At 46.1% G+C, this 25,047-nt stretch overlaps 1 protein-coding gene across 1 annotated transcript in view; it reads right to left on the bottom strand.

The window, feature by feature from the left end:
• The window catches only part of LOC8042021 (protein ECT2), a 96,737-nt gene extending 80,737 nt beyond the window's left edge, over positions 1 to 16,000 (bottom strand). The window contains exons 1-7 of the mRNA XM_029989627.2: positions 15,875 to 16,000; positions 15,585 to 15,722; positions 15,438 to 15,523; positions 12,776 to 12,943; positions 4,846 to 4,935; positions 2,044 to 2,154; positions 1,884 to 1,985 (exon numbers count right to left, since the gene is read on the bottom strand). Of these exons, the coding sequence (XP_029845487.2) occupies positions 1,884 to 1,985; positions 2,044 to 2,154; positions 4,846 to 4,935; positions 12,776 to 12,943; positions 15,438 to 15,523; positions 15,585 to 15,651 (624 nt within the window). The 5' untranslated portion in view covers positions 15,652 to 15,722; positions 15,875 to 16,000. The remainder of the gene's footprint in view (positions 1 to 1,883; positions 1,986 to 2,043; positions 2,155 to 4,845; positions 4,936 to 12,775; positions 12,944 to 15,437; positions 15,524 to 15,584; positions 15,723 to 15,874) is intronic.
• Positions 16,001 to 25,047: the final 9,047 nt, after the last annotated feature.

The following is a 25,047-nucleotide window of genomic DNA, read 5'->3' on the forward strand; positions in this document are numbered from 1 at the left end:
AGCCCACTGGTCATCCGTGGATTCCACGTGCAGGAACATGTTGCACTAAACTTCCCTTTGCACTTTCTCCCAAGCTGGTCAACTATCAGAAACAAATCTCTCTCGGGCAGTGCAACTTGTCCAACGTGGCGTCTTGCTGGCACTGGGGACCGCTACAAAGATAGCCTATATCGCACATTTTTAACCGCTTTTGCCAACTGTTTTATTGATGACAGCGGCAGTGAGGACTGTGGGTGATAGTAGAACATTTGATTTGAGCTCCTACAGCAATGCTCCATCTCCAAGGCGCAGAATATCGACGGGTGCTTGTTGGAATGAGTCGTTTTAGCTTTCTACGCCGCCCTGGACTGGGGCACCCATTTTTTTGTGTGCCGCAAGCCTTAAAGGCCGACGATTAGACTTGAGATTCTGCAAGGCAGAAGATCCTCCTCACCGTGGGGGACGAGAAAACAGGCAACGGTGGACAGGGTAGAAGGGGGAAGAGGAGGAAGCGGGAGAAAAGTGGAAAACGCGAACTGGTCGTCGGTCTCTAAACACAGCAGCAGAAGATAAGGTGTAGCAGTGCTATAACAAACCGAGGTTTTGTGAAAAAAAGCGTTCTGAAGAAACATGCACTTCCGCATGATGCAGCAGCGTCGTCTCCAAAGGGCACAACACCATGAAAGCCTGTCCGCAGACCGAGAGATTGCTGGATCAGATAGAGCTCTCTAATTTAGGGAGGTGATTATAGTGCTCACTTTGTATATTTAGGATTTTTTTAAATCATAGTACAATTTCATACAGCTGCAAATGTTTACACTTTTTGTTATAATTTTTGCACAAATTCATTGTTCAGCAGATACCTAAGATAAAACAGAGGACTAAACGTCGGAGGAAGACGTTTTGTGCACTGTTTTATCGTAGTGATGTACCAACTAGCTCGAATGACCACTTTACTTCAGCATATAAATTTGAGAAACTTGTTTCAGACATTAGTGCAAACATTTTTCTTTTAAAGAGCAGCAGATTGGCTAAATTTTTATGTTATCTAATTAGCCAAATGCTGACCAGTTCTTAAGATTAAAATGTTTTGTCCATCCATCAAAAATTCTGTTTCCCCGTGATACAGAAAGAGTTAAAGGGCCCATGAAAAGAATATTGGTCTGGGATAAATGAATTTAGACCGGGATTTTACTAATAGAATATCGTTTAGTGGGCCAAAAGAAGGAAGGTAGAAAGACAAAAGCCCGATTTTCGGTACGAAATTTTGAAAACACAGCAAACTATTTCGTACCTTCTTCCCTTCAAAAGCTCTCTGCCTTTTCACTGTGATACATTTGCGTACCCAAAGCTCATCACCAGGCCCAAACACACGTCACACGACACTGGACCTCACTTATTCCCTTCACCCCTAAACAGACGGTGCAGTGGAAGCCATGCGCTTGCTGGATCAATCAACCACCTCCCTTTCATCACCTGACCTCATTCTCTGCGCGTAGGTATGCGCGAGGGAGCGTGATCACATGGCAAAAGTGTTGCTGGCCCAACAAGCATGTAGCTTCCACAGCACTGTCAGCTTCGGGGTAATTGGAGTGGGAAAAGCAACTTTTGCCTGAATTTTAAGCGATGGGCTATTCTTCTAGGAGGAGAATGGCTGAAGACTCAGAAGACGACTCTGTGGATCGGCCTTTAAGGATGACAGCGTTTCTTGCCAACGGACCCACCGGAGTTACGGGGAGTGGCCATTTTTTATCCTGCATTTTACCGGGTCGACAAAACTCGCAAAAGTTTCGCCAACATCCGGCCCTCCCCAATCATCGTCAAATGCAACGGACATTGTGTGTCTCGTTCATTCGGAAGAGGATGCGGTCACTATGCAGATGCGTGCAACGGCGTTGGAATACCATGGTTTCGTTGGTAGCCGAGAAGTCTGGCTCATCGCGGTGCTTCCAAGCCTCCAGCAGCCATTCCTTTTTCATGACAGGGATGTCGAAGGCGGAGGAAAGCTGCAAGAACGTTGACGGATTTCAGGCTGCCACAAAATACAGGGTTAGGACAGCTTACCTCATACTTGTCGCTTATCACGGAATCTGCGACACAGTGGGTCACATTGGCTTTGGAAAACTTGTCCCGGACGCTGGCTCCCATGTAGTGGCACAAGAGGAGAAGGTCACACTGCAGATGAACGAACCCTTCCCTCATCACACTAATAGGGAGGTAGCTACAGGGAAAGCAGCTCCCCTCGGTCTAGTTTAAGCGAGGGGGGGAGAAAAATTGTTTCATTTCTGGAGTGCCAAGGAGATTCCAATGTTGTCAAATATTGGCCAGTCATTGGCACCCCATTAGATAAAATGGATACCACTTCCAATGAAGCACCAATCGGCTTTCAATATTGTCAAATATTGGGCAGTCATTGGCACCCTATTGGATACCACTTTCATTGAAGGGCCAATGGGCTTCCAATGTTCACCAATACAGTCCAAGCTCATTACAACAGAACTGGATACAACAGACATTTGGATATAACATACCGATTTGTGAAGTTTGGTTGGTTTTCTACATACTATTGACTCAACTTCATTTCTGCATACAACATACTCCTTTTACAACAGACCGAAATCTTGGTCAAAATCAAGGTCTGTTATAACGAGCTTAGACTGTATTGGGCAGTCAATGGCACTGGATTAGAAACGACTTCCAATCAAGGACGAATGGGCTTCCAGTGTTGTTACATATCCGGCAGTCATTGGCACCCCATCAGTTAAATTAGATACCACTTCCCATGGAGTGCTAATGTGCTTCCAATGTTTTCCAATAATGACTAATGTTCACGTTTGGGCTAGTTGGTATTTCATGCTTATAATTAAAAGCATGATAAGAAGAAAACAGCACAAAGACAAGGACGAAGTAGAAGAAACCACAGGACACAGAGCTGTGTCCTACAGTTTCTTCTACTTCGTCCTTGTCTTTGCGCTCTTGTTTTTATCGTGTCTACTTACCAACTAGCCCAAACTTCTACGTTAATTAAAAGCACTGCAAAGACACAGACAAGAACGAGAAGGCTGTTCTTCGTCTACCTTTTCATTCCTGTCCGTGTCTTTGCGCTGATTTTAATTTTTGTCCAATAATGAGCAGGAAGTGGCATCCCACAGGATAAACTAGATACCAAGTTTCAATGGGTTCCCAGTGTTGGATGATAGTGGAGTCATTGGCATTCCTCTCAATATATTAGATACCATTTTCAGTAAAGTTTATATGGGTTTCTAATCTCTCCTGCTATTGAGGGGTCATTTACATTCCATTTCATAAACTAGATACCACATTCAATAATCTTTCAAAGCGTTTCTATAACTGTACAAGATACGTAATTCACCGTAAGTATTGGATCACTATTTCCTCTTGCCCCGAAATGTTGCACCATACAAGAATTTTGTAACTAACTCTGAATACTTATCAGCATACTTTTTTCTTCATTCAATAACTACCCCTCAGTGCCCAGGGGCGTTACAGCAGGGGGGAGTTTAGAGAGATAAAAAAACAACACATCTTCATTCAAACATGCTCATTCTTCCGCAAGTCGATTCCATTTTGCGGTCATTCGAACAAAAAAAGAATTGAAAGAAAGGAAAAACTCTAACCTTTCTTCCCTTCTTTTATTGTCATTCCGAACCAGGTGGATGTCCATTGAAAGGTTTATGTTTAAAAAAAGAATTGGCAAACACGCCTGTCCTAGCACAGTACTTTCTAATTTTAAAACTATGATCATTCCGACTAGATACATAATAGGGTTATTTTAAGTAAATCTCGCTATTTTTTTCCGGTTTTATTTTCGGCTATTGCAAGCGGAAATTTTAATTGCAATTTTTCCCGACGCGTGGAAAGTAGTTCCCAGTTCAACACTTTTTTTCATTTCTGTGCAGCTTTCTTTCCTACCATATAAGGTTGCTCAATAATTAAAAATGCACAGGATAGCGAATAATTCCATATCCTATTTCTTTTTGTGCAATAACTCTCTTGTGTGCTTTGTCTCTGCTGCTGCTAAGGGGAGTTGAAGACCAGTCTTTTTTCTGTGTTCTGTTGCTTTTTTCTCCGTTTTCCCTCTCTAAATGGAGAAAAATAAAGAATTTTGATTTGATATGAACCGGAATATCAGTGTCTTAATTGGCAACATTCGCACATCGGGTCAATTTAATTTGCTGCATTGACGTTTCTACGAAACATACTCGGATATCGCGCTCAAGCGCCAACCTCTTTGCTCTAACTTATGACAACATGAGGTAAGATGTCCTTGTACATCATAATAATCTGTAAAAAACTTGTGGCCTAAACGCGAAAGTAGCTGAGCCGAAAGTGGATTTAAAACCCTGCCCTCCACCGCAGCACCCACGCGACAGTGCCTCGCGAGTTACAACGAATCTTCAAAAATTCCCTCCAGCACCGGAATGCTCGTCCTTTTCACATGCCCAGTGGTGGTTTAGCCAGTTTTAAGTTTGGAGCAATTATTGGACCGGAGAAAAGCTTGTTATGAAGCACCTTTCTATCAGAAAAATTTGCTTCTTGGAGCAGCTTTGGAGCAATTAGGTGCAGTTTCCTATGAGTGGTGCCTGCATGCATACATGCGACCAGTTGCGTGATGCCCATTATAAACCCAAAGTTAGCAGTTATGCTGTACTATAGTTGGTGACAGGTGAGATTTTTCAATGTTTCTAAACTTTTAGTTTAACTTTTTTTTTTTAATTGTACTACCGTGGCAATAATATTTTCTAGAGCGGAAAGCGGCGAAGTTTTCAGACCAGTAAGTAGTAGTTTATCTGGTCACGAAAGTGCTTCCAATATGCTTGAGGCAGCAGACGAGCAGCCACTCACCAGCTCTTGCTTGGACCTAAAGCCGGTGAAGACGATGACCACGCCGTCCATGGACAGGTTGTACACCGGCCTCCCCTTGTCCGGCAGGGGCTGGGGAAGAGAGGCCCTCTGGAACCCTCCATTCTGCCTCCCAATATACCCCCGTCCTTCTCGCATGGCTAAGGTCGCCCCCTAAAATCGGTCGCCAGCGAGACGCGTTCCACCTTTGTCCTAGGCCCGCGCGGGTCACAGCAAAAACGGCCAGACGAAGTGGTCTCAACTGGAAGAAGGTGGGGCACGCCTCCGACAACCCTTGCTCGGCATTTATCCGGACAGCCCTCCAGTGTCGCGAGGGCGGATTCGGGCGCAGCTCCGACACGCCAACGCAACCCGCAAGAAGCGGCGTGGGTAGCAACCCCTGCTTTCCCCTTTGGGGGCCAATGGAAGATGCAGTTGTACTTTTTCTTTACTTCTTTACAATTTCCCAGATACTTGGCAACGCTCTAGCAAAGTCAACTGCACCCATTCGTGGGTGAAGAGAAGTCATTTCAAGCAGTCCAAATGCTGCAGTTATTGCGTCCAGATTTTGCATGCGCTAGGGCAGTGGTTCCCAAATGGGGGTCCACGAAGGCATTCCAGGGGTCCGCGAAGCCATGCCTCATCAGTCAAGTCCGGCAATAACGTTGTCTTTTCTCGGGTCGAGAAGATATGTTTCAGTTTTCGGGCGAGTTTCTCGTGTATGTCAATAAGAGAGATCTACTTCACATTAACCCTTAGTTTTATCCATTTAGTAAATAATTATCATAATAAAACTTTAGCTTTCCCTTTCCCTCGCCACGATAGGGATCCTCCATCATCCCCGCCGATCCAAAAGGGGTCCGCGAAACATCAGTGGGTGAGAACCACTGCGCTAGGGGTTCCGAAATACAGTTGGATGTCGAGCAATTGTAGCATCTGAAGGAACGCGGGGATTGGCCGGCATTTTATGACAGCATTGGGTGTCAATCTCTTAAACGTGTAGTCGGCGTTTTCTTCATAATCTCCCATTTGTCTGAAAATTTTATAGACACCAACGAACAGTAACCCAAATAGTAGACCAAAACAATTTTTTTTTGTTTCCGCAGAGTTATTCAATTTAATAGTTCGGTCTCACCGTGTTTTTCAAAGTGAAAGTCTCTACTGGAAACAATGAAAAAGTGACACCGGGGGAAGGCAGGGGTTCGTTCTTCGGACTGTAGACTGTTTTTCTAACTCATTACCAAATGTTTCACGGCGTCGGATGAAAGCTTTGGAAGCTCGCTCCAGCACCCGCGGAGCAGCACAAAACAAATGCTCGGCATAGTTCATTTTTAAACTACCTGGGTCGCTAAACTCGTCAAAGAATTCGGCAGAGACACTTAAGACTGCTTACATGTAGGAATATGAGAGCATTCCCACACGTGTTGCATTCTTACGAGCAGCGCGCCACGTCTTTCTTTTTTACGCTGCACTCCGGCGGTGGTATCACGCTTCCCTATTGCGCAGCACAGCGAACCCCGCCGGTTTCACAACGGCTTCCGTGACGAAGCATCTGGCAGCGTTGCTGCGCTTTTCTTTGCGTTTTATTTCTGAGGCGCATCCGCTTTGACCTTGAGCAGCGCGTGCTTGATGACTTATTTTTATGACCATCTTTCGGGCACAACGCCGACGTCTTTTCGTGTAATGGGACCAGGGGTGGAACTCATGAAATGTACATGATTGTAAACCTGAGACTGGGGCAGAAAAGAGAACACAACAGAAGGTAGTAAAAGTGGAGGCAACGTCTCAAGACGTTGCCTCCACTTTTACTACCTTCTGAGACGAAGAGTGTCCCGGATGTGCTGGAATATTTGCCAATGCAGAGTGACGTGTGACCATGGATCAGTAATTGTGACCGCCAGCCCGGGGGGGGGGGGGGGGGGGTCTTTAACCTGCATCACGCAGTAGTGATCACATGAACACACTGTTTTACAAGACTCATCCAGTTCGAAACGGCCAGGGACGAGCAGGAGGTTGAGGCTCAGAAAAACTTTGAAGCGACCTGGCAAACTACCTCGCCACCCCTTGCACGCTGATATTAATCCGATCGAACGCCGCCCGAGTGACGCTGGCATATAGTAAGTTAAGTTTATAATTGTCCTGGAGGTTTATTTTCTGGGACGAAGGAATCGCCTCGCAAAAAGCACAAAAGCCGACACAACTCGAGGTCGAGGAGCGTTCTACCATACAAGTGGCGTCGGAAGAGGAAAAACGGGGGGTAAGAGGGTAGCGGGGGGGAGGGGGGCTTCAGTTTCCTTCCCCCCTTCCAGATATTTCGGACTTTTAAAGAAAACAATACGGGGAAAGAGGGCGTGGTCGAGCTTATTTTAATCTGAAATTATTTATGCATATGTATAGCTACTGTCGCTCTTCACTGTATAAAAGATTGCGTAGATGGTCATTGTTAGAAACTCGTTGTCAGAAGGCACTACTCGTCACATGCTTAGTGGTTCGGAAGTTCAAAGCTATGTCTTTTCGACCTAAATACCTGTGCCAATAGTAAAAAAAAAAAAAAAAAAAAAAGAATAAATGCGGGGATAAAAAGCTGGAGAAAAAAAACTATTAAGAATTCGCCGGAAGTGTATTATTCTTGCGTATTCAGAGGTTCAGAACTTCGAAACAAGTTTCTTTTACCAAAATGTGAACAGGCTAAAAGAAACACGTCCCAGGATCGTGAAGCGAAAAAAAAAAAAAGTTTTCTTTAATGACGTGCTGAACTTGAACACTATTAGAAATCTTCTGCCATGAGTTAATTTATTCCTTAACGTGAAAAAACAATGAATACATTATTTTGTATTCTGCAGATGGCAATGATATGTACTGTCTGTGGTAATTTAAATGCGATACCTCGAGCAACTTAGATGAAAATAAATATCAAGTTTAGGGCATAATTGCATGTAGATACATGTTTGGACATTTCTTCAAAACTCACGTCGAATAACAATAATCACATCTTAAGATGGCACTTACCTAGGCTATACATGGATCATCCTTAAAAAAGTGTAACATCTCTACCACAAATAGCTTCGGCTACAGCACGCTTCAAATCTGGCACAAACGATAATCAACAAAAACCCGTCGTCCATCCTCGCACCTTCAGAAATTAATTTTTTTAAAACTAAGCATGCCAGAACATTGAAACAAACGCCATTGTCTTTCGTAAGGAACGCAGCACCGCGTGTAAAAGTTCGAGAAAAAAAAAACTATGAATGTACCTCACTTCTTCAATTCAAATGAAACCGTCCGCTGTACTTTCGAAGTTCGACGAGCATCGAACTTTTACCCTAAAAGTTCGAAGTTCGTCGAAATTCTGACTTTTCAGGATTCGAAAGTTCTAAACTTTTCAATTTTTCTTGATAAATAAGTTCAAAAGTTCGAAATTCATCGAATTTTTTGGTCAGTCAAGTTCGAAAGTTCGACAAGCATCGAACTTTGCAGCGCAATAAGTTCAAAAGTTCGAAAAAAAAATTGAATTTCTTAGCGTAATAAGTTCGACGGTTCGAAAAGCGTCGAACTTCTTAGCTCAACAAGTTCGAAAATTCGACTTCCGCCGAATTTTACGATGTAGGAAATTCGAAAAATCGAAATCTTTCGAACCTTTCAAACCGCTTGATTCGATCATCGAAACTTCGATTCGAAAAAAGTTTGCGGCATCCCTAGTGTTAAATGTCAGAAATTCTTTCCAGCAGTGTATGTGATGTCTTCCTCAAACTTCTTCTGATATACTGATATTGATTTCCGTCATTTTCACTTGTGGATGACGAGTGCTATGCAGTGCAGCACACCTCTCCAACATACAAAGGATCATTATTTCTGACATTTGTCAGTGCACATTGACAAGACTTTGTGAGAGTGTTCCTTGTTATCCATACATGCCAAAACTCTGCAGTTCTGAATATGAATATTTAAAAAAAAAAAGTGCAATTCGAAGTAGAGTCCTCCCTTGTGGTTGCAGAATAACAATCCAGCCGAAGGTGATGTAGCGCCTGGAATTAGACTTCCGAGTTCTTCGCGCGCTTCCGACTCGGGATGCACAGGGAAAATAAACAGAACAAAGGATTGCAAGGCCAACCAAGCTAAACGCGCTCATCGTTGCCAATAGAGTCGATAAAAACCGAAACCAAGACAAAATACAATTTTTTTTGGCGCATGTTGTGCGATTTGGTACATAATGGCACGAGGTATTGGCTGTGGAGCAGTTTCTGTAGAATGGCGCAGGATAGCGCAAACAAATGTCTGGCGCAAATGACGCAGCCGTTCCACCCCTGTGGGACAAGGAAGGTTTTCGCCTTAAAACAAAGATTCTTTGTGTTGTGACATGGTGGGGGAGGAGCCAAAAGATTGCCATGAAGTTTTTTCTCACAAATCCGCAGATGCATTTATCTTCGCACGAGAGAGCATGCGCAGACGACCGTGGTTCATACGCTTGATGGTCTCTAAAAACCACGGCAGAGGCTCGGGGCAATAGACCCCTTTCCGGAATTCAGTGCCATCTGGTGACTCAAATGGCAGTTCATCTCTTACTATACTAATGGAACCCAAAACGCTTGGGTTTTAATGTTTCTTTCGTCTCGTAATTTCTTGCACAGTGCCGAATACAGCGTGCGATGCGCCGGAAGACATGGTCACATTGTGCGGCTGGTGCCGGAAACGCAGCTTTATGTTTGAGCTTCGACACGGCGTGGTGCCACCTAATGCGCATTCATGTAAACGTTGCCGCGTCGGCTTCATTCGAAGGACGAGTGGAGTCGATGCACTGAGCTTCATGCAAACGCGGCTAGGGATGCCTTCAATGATGTAACAAAGCTCTGGACAGATGACAGGTTGCAGAGGCGGTCGCTGCATGCTCAGCAGCAATCGCTGCACATATTCTTAAAAAGATGTGGTTCACAATTACTTTTGCTCAAGGTAAGTGCAATAACTGAATTCACAAGACAAGAAGCTACAGAAGTCTGCTCAGATGTCTTAAAAAGTGCTTCAGCTTCCCTTTAAATAGGCCCATGAACAAGCAAAACACACACCAAACAACAAAAACAAAAAATTGAACACTTTTAACTGCCAAACTAGGGAACAAAGCCACCCAAGGACACCAGCGCAAAAAATTCAAAGCACACATCACCCCCACACGTTCCCCAGAAGGAGCCTTGTGTTGTCCGTCTCGTTTTTCACCCACTCCTAGGTTACCATCTCTGTGTCAAACGTTCTAGCAAACTACTTTGCCTCAGTTTATTCCTGCAATCGAAATGAAGCATCTATGCTCGACGTCAGTAGTGCTCCCAACGATTACCTGTCAATCTTATCTTTTGATAATATTGACATTGAGCTTGCAGTAAACAAACTCAACAAACAAAGTCCAATTTATCAGTCGCATTCGACCGTATCCCAAGTTTCATCGTTAAAGGGCGCTCTCCTATTTTTACACATTTTTAAATTATTAAGGCAAAAGCCTTATATGTCCCATTACGCAAACAGGCGTCGGCGTTGTGCCCGAAACATGGCTATAAAATAATGTCATCAAGCACGCGCCGCTCAAGGTCAAGGCGAACACACCTCAGAAATAAAACAATAAGAAAATGCACAGCAATGCAGATGCTTCGTCACAGAAGCCGTGAAGACAGGGGGGCCTGCGCAGTGGGGGGGTGGGGCATGATGTCACCACTGGAGTGCCTAGTGTACGTATATACACACAACGAATACAATACTGGCAGAAACAACTTTAATTTGTGTAGAGACATTACTCGAAAACATATCACCCGCACGACTATAATGCTTTTGCGTTCCTACACGTAAGCAGTCTTAAGTGTCTTTGGCATGTTTTTTGCCATACCCCCACTTTCCCTTCTATACAGTCAAACCTGTTTATATCGAACTCGCAAAAAAAATGTCAACCAGTTCGATACGCCGGGTAATTCGATCTAAAAGTTTTAATGAATTTGACACTCAAAAATTTACTTTCTCCTGACATACTACACAATGAAATAGTCCTGCATCTTTTGCTGTTTTTTTTTTTTTTCACTGCATCCGCGATAATGATATATTTCTACGCTATCGACGGGCTCCAAAATGCTGAGGCCGCCGCCTTCTATATTCGCGCATTAGCGCCGAACTATGCCGAGAGCATGGAGCACGTCCAAGCAGGAACACCTTCTGCAGAGCGCCGTTTTGCTCTGCAAGTAGGCTTTCCCCTAAAACAAACGGCAGCTGCGTTGGGGGAAAGCCAGCTAGCAGAGCAAGCTGGCTTTTTTTTCTTCTGGGCGGCCGCACCAACCGCCTGGAAGAAAAAACAATAATCTCTTTTGCGGACGGAGCGGGGAGAGGGAGCACAGAGCCCACAGAGCACCCTCTCCCCGCTCCCTCCGCAAAAGTCTTTTCTTTCTTTCTTTCGAGCAGTAAACGCAACCGCCTGGAAAAAAATATTAAAAAATGCCAACGTGCTTTGCAAGTTGGCTTTCCCCCTAACCCCAAACCCGGCCACTCGCGTTGGGAAAAAGCCAGCTTGCAGAGCAAAACGGCGCTCTTGGCAGTTCAATATATCGGTAGCGGCTGCTATTTTTGTTTTGTTCGATGTAACCATACTTTTTGCTATATATTATCACTGTAACATTACTGTGAGCAAAAATTGATTCAGTATAAGGAATAATTTGACGTAAACGAGTTCGATATAGCCGGGTTTGACAATAACTGTGCCAGTACAGTACATAAAAGTGGAAGAACGGATGATGTAAAACATTATAGAACCATATCTTTGCTATGCCTGTTCAGAAAGGTCTACGAAATTGTCTCGTATAAATGTCTGCCAAACTAATTTAAACATAGGATCGCACATTTAGTATCGCTCATAAATTTTGTCTCTTATATTGTCAGTCAGTGTGGAGTTATTTCTAGAATTAAGCTACTTTTCCACAACAACCTGCCTGTTACAATTGTACCCTTAGTTCAGTCCGGAGTTTCCCTCTGTTGTCTGGAACTGTATTGGGTGTATAGGAGACTTTTGAAATGGTGCGACTAGCCTGGTTAGAGTTCAAGGAGGCGCGAGCGAGATTTTATAATTTTGCATCAATGCCTTTATGGTTTAATCCAGTGGTCAGCAACCTTTTGGCGAAATGGGCCGAGTCGCCGCGATGCCTAGGGGGAACGGGCCGGACGGCAAGCAGCGGGGGCGGGGGGGGGGGGGGGGAAGAAGAAGAGGGAGAGGGAGGGGAGAGTTAAAATTAAAAAAAAGCACTTGCACGAACTTACATTGACGTAGATAAATAGACAATGAACAGTTTATTTCACGACAAACAACATGAGATACGACATTTCCACGAAAACCTAGAGACTCCTCTCAGTGAGACTTTTGGTGTTGAACTGCGCTCGTCAAACTACGAACATCCACATTCAAGCTGCTAACTGCGAGTCGCAAAACATTGTAACATTGTGGAGGTTCTCGTCAGTCATTCGTGAGCGGAAGTTGGATTTTATGCACTTTATTCGTGAAAAAGTCTGCTCGCAGACGAGCAGCGAATTAGTCAACTTTATTTATTTTTTTTTCTTTAGCTCACTGCGTAGGGGGGGTTACCGGGAAGCTGAGGGCCGTATGATACTACCTGGCGGGCCGGATCCGGCCCGCGGGCCGCTGGTTGCCGACCAGTGGTTTAATCCATCAACCGCATCTCACGTCATCTATTCATGTTCACATTTGACGTAGACTTTTTCCAGCTTTTCCTACTTCTTTTTTGTCAATCAAATCGTCCCAATGCACCAAGAAACTCGGGAAGAGGAGAACACGACTTCCGATGCCTTCGGGCCACCTGGGTTAAGTGACCAATTTTTACCTACCGGGAAGTCTGCGGGGACCCGAGTTGAGTGATTGGCCAATCTCTGATCGGCAAGCAAAATGAGAGGGGCTCACCAAACTCCTGCTGGCGCACTGCAGGATTGCGACCGGGCTGAGTACGAGGGAGTGGACCCTCAGCCTCTCGAACGACTGGCCCTCGAACGAATCCAGCACGAAGATGGTACCCCTGTCGCCCACAAACTCCTCTCCCGTGTCGCTGAACAGCACGGGGAGCCCGTGGCACTGAAACGGGAGGACATATCAAGTGGCTGCTCACCACTTCCAAGAAGGAGCTTTCTGTGCCCAAATATTTTGCCGTTAGATAGGACAGGCTTCAATTTGGAAATGACAGCTTCTATCTACAGTGTTTCTCCAAACGTGGGTCAATTTTGGGAAAAGAATGCATCGCGCAAAGCAAAGGCTAATGCCGCACTGGTCTCTGTCAGACGGCTCATTGGGGAAGCTTGACAATGTCTGATATAACTAGTTTATTAATTCACTTCGACTAATCCTCTTTCCATAAACTTAAAGGTATGGTTTTTATTAGAAACTTGTTGTCCATCATGAAAAGCTACTACATCCACTAATTTTATCAAGATATAAGCCTCGTAGAGCATTGCATGGCATAACGAAAAAAATTTTTAAATTCGCAGGCATTTCTAGGTTTCGCATTTCTGTCGGAGCGCATCTTTGTGCCAGCAGTCCTGCTCTCCCTTGAACGAGACACGCAGCTCCCGCCTTGCCTCGCCCGTACGAAGGAAGAAAGCGCAGTAATAGAAATACTCTGGATGGCAAAACGCCGTGCCTCCACCAAAGAGCTGTTGAGGCAAACATCGGCAATCGATTCACTCTCGCGCTGCAAGGGCACGCCACCAGCATCGAGGCAGTCATTTCGCGAACGGTAGCATGCGTTGGGCTGTAGCGCTGCACAGTTATTGTTTTGTTTTTGGCCAGTTCCGGCTTCTGTAAGTTGTCGGCAATGGGGAAGAGGTGCTTTGTGTCAAGGTGCAGCCTGGGATACAAAACATAGAAGGAAAAGTTGTCCCTTTTTGCTACTCCCAAAGAAGAGGACCGCCTAAAGGTACAGCGTGAAGCGATGCAGCCGACAGACTCTGTGCGCGAGAGACATTTTGATCCGAGGATTGTGGGCAAATCGTGGAAAGCCATCTATGAGGGCCACGTCCTCATGTGTGCCCACGGAAAGCTGCTCTGGCAAAAGAGACGATTTTCAACCGATTTAGTTTCAGCTCACATGAAAATGCAAAAGCAGTGCACCATTATACTTCTTGTTCGTCAAATGCTGCTTGCAACTAGAGTAAGAGCTGTTTACTTTCTGAATTATGTTCACAAATTAGTTCTCTGTTCAATAAACAAAATCTATAGATGAAAGCGTATTTCTGCCGTGACTATGCCTCATTGCTCTAGTGCACCGGAACATTTAATGAGTCCTGTCAGCATGTCAACTTCATTAGAGTTTTAGTAGACATTTCGGCTTAGTGACACAACAGCAAAAAGCAGCACCCACCCAAAGGCACTTTCAATGCATTAGAATGTAAACGTGGTCCATTTAAATATACTATTATTCGTAAAAAGTATGTAGACAATGCATTGTTTCTTTATTTTTTAAAGTAGATGCGCAAATGCGGGAAGCATTTTGCCTGCTGTGGAACCAGGGTGTACTTAATAAGCATACTGCAAGAGGACTTCGGCGTCCTATCCCTCGTGATCTATTCTTTCACAAGCCGATAGTGCGACTGCTCTGTCCAACATTTACCGTTTCATAGTCAAGACCTCAACAGCCTAGCATATCTGAGTTTTTTGCATTACAAAAGGAAAAAGCACATGGAAAAAAATGTTGAAAATGACACTGGCCAGAAGCACTTCTTTGGAACAGTTAATAGCCTTACATAACATCAGGAATATCCGCCACTTCAAAGTGCCACGTTTAACTATCACATTCAGTTTAGCATGTGCAAAGTTTTGCTGCAGTTGCTGAACAGGTCACTCCCAGCATAGCAGGTGCACTTCGTGGGGCTCGATGACCGCGGCACCATCTGGTGACACGCACGAGAAACTAGGACGAAAGTTAGATGCCTCCGAAGACGCTGCTATGCCACCCGAGCCTTCTTACACCGTGGAAGTATGGCACACATGCAACGTGCACCTCGGTAACTCGAAGCAGCAAGTTTGAATATGCGATACGGTCCCAATCTTAATGTAAGCTGAGACTGCACCAGCGCTAAGGACACTATAACAGTCTTTTGGACTTAATGGTAGTGGATGGTCGTTTTCCCAGAAGCTAGGCTCCCCCCATTAGGATATTTCATGCAACTTCCTCGAGGTATTGGGTATGAGGCACTTGTCTTGCCAGCATTGGATAATCTGACATTCAGAAATCATGTCTAGAGTAAAAACGTAAAAGGAAATAAAATTTTCACCCAAAATAAACAGCAGTCTAAAAGAAAGGATTGTAGAAGAAGACATGGTCACTGTTCAATACATATAAACTAGCAGATGCTGATCCCAGCAGACTTAAGTGCAGCCCATTCGATTGGCCCGCTCTAGAGCTGCACCACGAAAAAAACCTCGGTGCCGTTCCCCGTCTTCCCTCGCTAACCTACGACGAGCTGACTGTGAGATTCGTGCAGAGTTCTAGACACAAACAAGAGCTCGCGGCAGCGTTGCAGTAACGACACGCGAAGCGCTGCCAGGGCGCCAGAGAACCAAGACCTGTCACCTTGGAGGCTTGCACCAGTTCGCTGTCCTTCTTGAGCGGGCCCACGATGCAGATCCTGGACTTGGGACGAGCTTGGAGGGTGGACACTGCAACATATCGACATGCTTGTGCCCGACAGGTCCGCGTTCCCGGAGACGCTACACGTACCGTTCATGGCCTCGCTAACACTGACCATCGACGGACTCAGCGTCATTTCATGGCAGTGGTTGGCCATCTGTCGCGGCCGGCAGTTACGAGGGGATGCTCTTGAAGCAATGTGTTCAGCTCATTCTAACTGAAAGAAAACTGTTTGCGAGAGGGTAAGGGGGCGACATTCCTCGCAACCGACGCGGCGACGAAAGCGAGAACGCCGCCCTCTAAATTCGCGGGATATAATTTATAAACGATCTTTTCGGCGTGTTACTTAGTAACCTAAATCGTAGACTGCCGTTGCTTACCTGTCGGTCTTTTTTCTTCAAACCGCGAGTAAAGAGACGTTCTGTAGACAGCTCGAGGAGCTTGCACAATTTGAAAACTCTCAACAGTTGCTTTGAAAATGGCGGCGGCGGTGGCGGCGGTTTGACGAGCGGAGCGGAATGCAGGATCGTCCTACGAACTGGAGGAAGACAATTCACGTCATTTTATTTTAAGAAATCTATTTGTATAAAACAAATTGAAGTAAAAATACTGTCGTTTTGAAGCTATGAAAATCAACAGAACAACTGTGTTTCGGCACGCGCCACATCATAGAGGAGGCGCTAGAGGCGGCCACCGGACGGCCATCTTGTATGCGTCTAAATCGCATTTTCCGCTAGCGTTGCAGAGCCTGGCGGCAGCGTGCTGAAGACACGTTTTCTACTCGTTCGTCGTCATTCGGCGAAAATGTTTTCTTAAAACCGTTGCAGGCGGTAAGACTTGCCGTTGAGAATACAGGAAAATTTTTACGAAAGTGCGGTGTTGCAGGATAAAAGCGAAACTCAGCAAAAGCAAGTTTCGCAGGTCTCGCGGCGTGATCAAAGCTTCCTTGGCGTGACGAAGTGCTGCGTCTCTGTGCCTTCGCACGCTTGGATACCGATCAAGAATCGACGCCGTGTGAATGTGTTTTGCGAGTACAATGTGTGTAAAGCCGTATGTGCCTCTAGAGCGGTACTTTACTCCGACGACAGTTTTGTAAATTGCCGCATTCGGGTTCAGAAACGAGCTTGATCCAGTGTCCAGTGGCGACGGAAGAGAAAGAGGGGGGGGGGGGGGGCGGGAAGAGAGGGAACACAGCGGCACCGGAACAAAATTTTTGATTTCTATGCACCCCCCTCCCCCTTTCCCACCAAACACTTCCCGACGTTGGATGGTTTTTTTCAAACTACTCAAACGCAATTTTCTTGCTTTAATATTTTTTGGGGGGTAAGGGGAGGGTTATAATAATATATAGTCTATACTCCATGTCATTAGTTGTGTGCAGTGCAGGCGAAGGAGGGCGAGGGGAGAAAGGGAGAGCACTAGGAACGTTAGAGAGGATCGAGACCCAGACGAAAATCAGTCCACTTCCAGCTGGATTATGGAACTTCCAGCTGGATTATGGAGGAATGAGGCGGTACAGCTAGAACGCCTCATTTTATAGTTCCATAATCCAGCTGGAAGTGGACTGCTTTTCGCCTGGGGAGGGGGTGTTTTTCTTAGTCCCCAGCCTTCCTAGTGCTTGCCCTTTCTCCCCTCGCCTGGCGTTGCATTCGCCTGCACTGCACGCAACTAGTGACATGGAGTATAGACTATCAACGTTATCAGTACAGTGGCTTAAGGGGAGTAGTGTAGTTACCACGTAGCCTCCACCATCCATCGGGAACGGCCGCTCCTTCGAAGACTGTGTAGGTGGCGGTTCAATCCGCAGCTCCGTTAGGGTGCCTTCGTCGGCCGGCAGAGAGGCGCCCTAACACGCTTCATAACTAATATAAATACCTCAAGAACAATTATTTGTTTCCAGTGAACTTCCAACGACATGGTTTGTGTTCGAAGGTGAATAAAAACGTGAAACTAGCAGACGACAGTGTAGTCGGCAGCTGTGAATCAGCCGGAGTTGGCCAAGCCGGAGCCATAGCCGGAACGAGGGTGATGCAAGCGCCCAGGGGGGTAAAGGTGGGTGATGAGGAGTGGCAAATCCCGTGCGCCGACACCCGGGGTCCCGAGTGAACGATCGCGAAAGAGAGCGACAGAACACGAGAAAGAAAGCAGCGTTGCCATGGTAAACGCGAAGAAAGCAACCTTTCAGCAATATAAACAGTGATAATTTAACGTTGTAAACTAAATTTTGAGCTATTCTAACGCTTATAAAAAGCAATAAAGTCATTACGCTGCATTAACTTCCCTTCTGTCGAAATCTCGGAAATCTGGTGGTTGCGCAGTTTCGTATTCTTCAACCGCGCCCACCCGCGCCCCACCGGCGAAGCCGGGTATATGGTTTAGTTTAGCGTTAACGCGAGGACGTACATCTGCGCGCTACGCAAAAAAAGTGAAAGCCACTTACAACTCCCTGTAACGCCTCCTCAAGAGCGCAGCTCTTGAGGAGGAGGGAAGGGCACTGGGGGGGGTTAAACTAACCAGGGGGGGGTCACGTGACCCCCAATGCCGATGATGTCATCACTGACGTCACTGATGACGTCATCAGTGACGATGACGATGCGGGTACCGATGACGTCATTCGTGACGTCACTGATCACTTCACTAGTGATGATGACGATGACGATGCGAATCTCGGTGACGTCATCAGTGACGTCGCTGATGACGTCATCAGTGACGATGACGACGATGACGATGCGGATGCCGGTGACGTCATCAGTGATGATGACGATGCGGATGCCGGTGACGTCATCAGTGATGATGACGATGTGGATGCCGGTGACATCAGTGACGTCACTGATGACGTCATCAGTGATGATGACGATGACTATGCGGATGTCGGTAACGTCATCAGTGATGATGACGATGCGGATGCCGGTGACGTCATCAGTGATGATGACGATGACGATGTGGATGCCAGTGACGTCATCAGTGATGATGAAGATGTGGATGCCGGTGACGTCATCAGTGATGATGACGATGACGATGTGGATGCCGGTGACGTCATCGGGGGGTCACGCGACATCGGCGGGGGTCACGTGACCTCAGGGGTCACGTGACTTCGAGGGGTCACGTGACCTCGGGGGGGTCACGTGCCCCCCACGAGGTCACGTGACCCCAGTGGAGGGCTCGCGCGGTGCATTATGGGACATTTCCCATGATGCACCGCGCGGTTACGCCGACGGCGACGGCGACGCCGCTCAAGCCGGAAACGGGCCCCTAAGAGCTGCGCTCTAAAAAAAGCTTCGAAAGGAACGCGAATATCTTTCCACCGGTAAGTTCGTGGATTGTTGAAGTTCACGAAACTGCTCTGATGATGTAACCGTGTTTGGGACCCCAAGGGTCTGCCTGCATGATCCGCCGCTTGCGGCAGCCAGAATGTATGGGAAAATGGCGGACCTTTTCCTCTAGAGTTAGTCATAGAGATCATACATACTAACTCTAGAGGAAAAGGTCCGCCATTTTCGCATACATTCTGGCTGCCGCAAGCGGCGGAGCATGCAGGCAGACCCTCGGGGTCCCAAACACGGTTACATCATCAGAGCAGTTTCGTGAACTTCAACAATCCACGAACTTACCGGTGGAAAGATATTCGCATTCCTTTCGAAGCTTTCTTTTTGCATAGCGCGCAGAAGTACGGCCTTGCGTTAACGCTAAACTAAACCATATACCCGGCTTCGCCGGTGGGGCGCGGGTGGGCGCAGTTGAGGAATACGAAACTGCGCAACCACCAGATTTCCGAGATTTCGACAGAAGGGGAGTTAATGCAGCGTAATGACTTTATTGCTTTTTATAAGCGTTAAGGCCCGTTCACACTCTTGCGACCTCTTAAACCTGGGTTCCTTAAAACTTGTTAAACCAGAAAACACACTGGCGCCATCTATTGGGAAGCAGTGTAAACTCGGCGGTCCGGCATATTTTTTTTTATTTCTCGAGAATTATCTTTTCTTTCTTGGCTCGAAAAACTTTTGACAATGTTATAAACGAGCCTTTCTATGGGTATTACGCACATTTGACCTCGAAAATCCCGCAAAACCTTCGCTCTTGTGAAATGCAGTTCCAGGGTCACCGCATAGATGGCGCCACAATGCCAGTATGTTCCAACGAGGTAGGTATGTTCCCTCATTCTAAAAACATTTAAGAGGTTGTAAGAGATCTCGTCTCTCTCAGTCGTACTCGGTCGCAAGAGTGTGAACGGGCCTTTAGAATAGCTCAGAATTTAGTTTACAATGTTAAATTATCACTGTTTATATTGCTGAGAGTTTTCACTCTTCGCGTTTACCATGGCAACGTTGCTTTCTTTCTCTCATGTTCTGTCGCTCTCTTTTGCGATCGTTCACTCGGGACCTCGGGTGTCGGTGCACGGGATTTGCCACTCCTCCTCACCCACCTTTACCCTCTGGAGTTAGTATGTATGATCTCTATGGCAAGCGCCAGCACCGTCGTTCCACCCGCAGCCGTCTTCCAATGCTGTGCCGCTTCTCCGGTTTCGTTTGTTACACTTCTCATTAAGCCATTGTATTCAGGCCCGCTCACACACTTGCAACCTCTAAAGGCCCTTTCACATTCTTACGACCTCTTAAAACTGGGTTTCTTAAAATCTTTTACAAGTTACAAGAGGACACACTGGCGCCATCTATTGGGTAGCCGTGTAAACTTGGTGGTCCGGCATATTTTCTATATCTCTCGTGCATTATCCTTTCTTTCTAGGCTCGAAAAACTTTTTTCAACGTTATAAACGAGCACTTCTTATACGTATTACGCACATTTGACCTCGGAAATCCCGCGAAACCTTCGCTCTTGTGAAATGCAGTTCCAGGGTCACCGCATAGATGGCGCCAGCGTGCCAGAGTGTTCTCTCGTCCTAAGAAATTTCAAGAGGCTTCAACAGGTCTTGTCCGTCTCGGTCGTACTCGGTTGCAAGTGTGTAAACGGGCCTTTATCGGGTTTGTAGGCATATGCCTTGTCTATTTTTAAGCTAATTTCGTGACCTGGTCCCTGAAATTGTTTACTTAGCTGCAGAGAAGACCCTAGACACAGATCTTTATGACAATTGCTGGATCGCGCTTCCCCGCTTGTTCACTGTAGCGCGAGTGGAGATACAGCTAGACGGCCATCTTGCTCATAGTCGATTTACGGTTTTGCTAGCATTGCAGAGGCTGGCGGCAGCGTGCTGTAGACACGTTTTCAACCCGTTCATTGTCATTCGCCGAAGAGGTTTTTCTAAGACCCTGCGTAACCGTTGAGACTTGCCGGTCGCGGCAGAGTCAAAGTTTGCTTGGCACGCCGAAGTGCTGCGTCTCTGAGCCTTCGCACGTTTGGATACCAATCAAGAATCGACGCCGTGTAGATGTGTTTTGCGAGTGCAATGTGCCTGAAGCCGTATGTAAAGGCACAACTTGTCGAAAGCAAGTGTCGCCGGTCTCGCGGCCTGATCAAAGCTTCCTTGGCATGCCAAAGTGCTGCGTCTCTGTGCCTTCGCACGCTTAGATACCGATCAAGATTCGTTTCAGCGCCGTGCGGATGTGTTTTGTGCAATGTGCTTGAAGCTGTAGGTAACTCTGGAGCAGCGTTTTACTTTTACTCCAACTACTGTATTTGTAACTTGCGGCACTCGTGGTTCAGAAACAAGCTTGATCCAGTGTCCAGTGGCAACGGAAGAAAGGGGGGGGGAAGGGAGGGGAAAGGGTGGCATCAGTGGCGCATTTTTTTGTTTTGTTTACTAGACGCTTATGGCAATCAAATTAGTAGTACAAAGTCTTACAGAAACGCAGTACTTCAACGTGCCAAGGAAGTTCTGATCGCAGCACGCTGACGCCAGCCTCTGCAATGCTAGCAAAACCGCAAATTGGCTACGAGCAAGATGGACGTCCGGTGGCTTCACTCGCGGGAGCGGGAAGTGCGATCCAGCAATTGTCATGGAGATCAGTGACCCCAGATAACATGTCCCAGGGATGTCCCAAAAAGGTCCCTCTGGGATCCTCGCGTGCCATATCTCATTGTAATAGTTGTCCCTAGGACGTGCACTGTAACATCATTTTTTGGACACTCCTGAAATCTTGTCCAAGTGGACGATCATGGGAGCAAAGGCTGACTTTTATTTTATTTTCCTTCCAGTTCCGTAGGTTGCGCTTGAGTAAAAAAAAGTTCCCGATGTGTCCCGATGCCATAAAAAAGAAGTTTCATTTCAAAAGTGCTGCTATTTTTTTTTTGTCTAACTTTTTTCTTTTCTCTCTCTCTTTTTTTTTGCAGTATGCATTGAAAGAGTATTATCAACTGATGTTTTGGTTTAGCACGCAACAGCTTGGTAAACGAAAACAGTTTGGTTTCACAAAATATATACATATTTTTGACTCCAGAATCAAATCAAGGCCAGAAAAATACGAGCCAATCCAAAGCCATCCATCAGTTCAAAAAATTGGTCTGCCTTGATGTTGGTATACCTAATGCTCCTGAATTAAAAAGGTAGCGACATCTTCTCCCCCTCCTTTGACGCGCACACCTTTTATATTTATGTTTTTTTATTACACCCGCGTGTCGACTGTAGCACCGCCTGGATCGGCCCAAGATAGCAGACGTCCTTCCTATACTTGAACCAGAGCACAGTCAGAGGCTGAAAGACACGCAAAATACATACACACAGGCTAATATAGTGCACTGTCATGGTCTACCGGCCTCAAAGGATGTGCTCAAAGAAAGACGATGAACTCCGTGGTTGCACAGTCGGCGTTATTTGATTGGCGACATGAGCTCATAGCATGCACTGCACTCCGACGGCATAGACATTCCTTCTCCCTGCTCCTCTGACGTGCACACTTTTTATCTTTATGTTTTGCTATTTTACACCCGCGCGTCAAGTGTAGTGCCACCTGGATTGGCCCAAGATAACAGGCGGCATTCTTCAAAGGATGTCGCGACTTTTCCGTATGAAGGGGCTTTAGGTACGCCGGGTACACCTCAACGGTTGACAGGTCTTTTAGCTGTAGATGAGAAATTTAGTCAGTGCAGTACAGTGCCGCCTGGGGTTTTTAACTTGCATCACGCAGTAGTGATTACACGAACACGTGCCGGTACGAAACTCATCCGGTATGGACTCATCCAAGCCTTCGCTCCACGCTCCGAGCTGAGACATGTTAGCCCACTCGGTTACCGATTCCCTTCCATCAATTCACGGGTATTGCGTCGTTTTTGCTTCGAGCTACCTCTTTGTTAACACACACTACAGCGCACTACTGCAAAAGTACACTCTCACACTGTAAACTCACTCTTTACACACAAAAAAGAAAAGAAAAATCAAACCAACTGCGCTGACAAATACAACTCATTTTTTTACACTTCGTCTTCTACATATGGAACTAACGAATTTCCTGAATCACGAGCACCCAGCTCCTAGATGCCAAAAAAATTTGTTCTTTTTCTGTCAGGTTCAAAAGATGGTGTACTAATACAGTTTTTATAATTCCTGACAATGTGTTCAGCTTCAATAATTTCCCTAGTTACCATAGTCGTGCCTACCTAAAATTGTACAAGATGGCAGGTGAACCTCGCACGCACAATCACGGCAGTGTATGCCCAAGTGGCCAGAGTTAGCCGTGGTGCTACTGTTTTTGTGTGCTCGGAGCCTATTAAGGCATCGTCCAGACTGTCCTATGAACATTTTCCCACACGAAGGGGGAAAGTAATACACCACTTCCTCTGCGCACTCGACGAAGCTGTTCCAATGTTTCTTAGCACAGCTTACTGCTCGGTGGGAAAGTGAACACACTTTATTCCCACTGAACGGTAAGCTGAACCAAAAAACATCAGAACAGCTACGTTTAGTGGGCAGAGGAAGTGGTGTATTTGTTTCTCTTTCGTGTGGGAAAATGTGTAAGGGACAGAGAACACAACAACAATAAATAGCATCAGAGCTAACTCTGGCCACCTGGGCATACACTGCTGTGATTGTGGGTGCAAGGCTCACCTGCCATGTTGCACAATTTTAGGTAGGCACAACTAAGAAAGGAAATTATTGAAATCCTCAACGTGTAGTGCCCTTAGCAAAATGTCTTGTCCGTCAATAATAATTATTGACGGACAAAACATTTTGCTAAGGACACTAGACGCCATGATATGCAAGGTAAACATTCATATTCAATCATTTCCATTCAATGCAATGCTTATTTTCAATAATAGTGTAGTATGCATATGTTAAATATTGATGCTGTGTCTCGAATTCCTCATTTGTCCCAGCTGCTTTGCTCATAGCAAGGGCTGCCGTATTCCTGCGAGGTGCCCGTTTTAAAAAAAATAAGCGTCTGAAGGCCACGTTTTATAGACATGTTAGCAAAGCAGCTCGCGTGGACTAATACGAGATTTTGGTAGGTGATGTAGACACGGAAGGAAACCAAAACTTGATCATGAGGGTGACAGAGTCGTGATTGTTGTGATAATTCTGTTTGACCACAAGGAGGAAGACGGAACAGACCGAATAACACTAGCGTGCTTGGTCATGCACGCGCGCCCAACTGGCTGCCCCCTCTCGGGGCTTTTTGAAACACATCAACGTGAATATTTCCCTCTCTCTAAAAGGGGACGTGGAACTAGTTCCTGAATCTCTGGGGTCAAACGATTCGTCGGCCAGCTCTAGTGCACTTGTAGGGCTCCTTTTCCTTTGTGTTGCAGTCGATGTCCGAATCCTCTAGAACAAGAGCCACAGCTGGATTTCGCTTTGGATTTGAGAACTTGTTTGGATGTCGGTTCAACGTTGCTGATTCACGGGGTGTGAGCATTCTCTTCTAGACAGGGCTCTTGTTCGGATGTCTGTTCTTTGTCCTCTCTTGGTGTTCCTGATGGGACTAAATGGTAGGTATTCCGGACGAGTTGCCTAGCTGGACGGTGTCTCCGCCATGTATGGTCTCGGGTAGTCAGTTTTCCTCCCAATCTGCCCCTGCGTGCCAGGGTTTTTGACCCGAACAGAACCACCGATGGGTGGTTTCTTGTGGCAGCTTACTATGTGCCATTGGTCATACCCTTGGGCTTGCCTCCGTCTCTCTTATTCTTTATCTTTTCTTTAAAAATCCGCACAATTTGGCATTTTTGGAATCAGCTGGGATGGCAACATAGGCAACGTTGTATGAAGCTGCCGTCCCACGAGTAGTTCAGTTATTCTGAACCTGCAGGGGCCTGGTGTAGCTCTGTATATCAAAAGTGCCAAGTTGGGGTCTTAGGCCTTCTTTAGGATGTCTTTGGCAGCGTTTACCATGCGTTCTGCTTCTCCGTTACTTTTGGGATAGTGTGGGCTGCTCTTTATGCAGCGAATCTGGTATTTGCTTGTGAATTCGTGAAAACATTTAGACACAAACTGCAGTCCGTTGTCTGACCTGAACACGTCAGGTTTCCCATGACAGACGAACACAGGTTTTATGTGTGTGACAACCGCTTCCGATGTCATTTGCATCAGCAGACACACTTCTAGGAACCTGGGGTTGTAATCTACATACCCTGTGAATGTAGGGCACCACAGCCAGGTGTTGTCCTT

Source organism: Ixodes scapularis, unplaced genomic scaffold (assembly GCF_016920785.2).
Source record: "Ixodes scapularis isolate PalLabHiFi unplaced genomic scaffold, ASM1692078v2 PGA_scaffold41__6_contigs__length_2269736, whole genome shotgun sequence".
NCBI classification, from domain to species: domain Eukaryota; kingdom Metazoa; phylum Arthropoda; class Arachnida; order Ixodida; family Ixodidae; genus Ixodes; species Ixodes scapularis.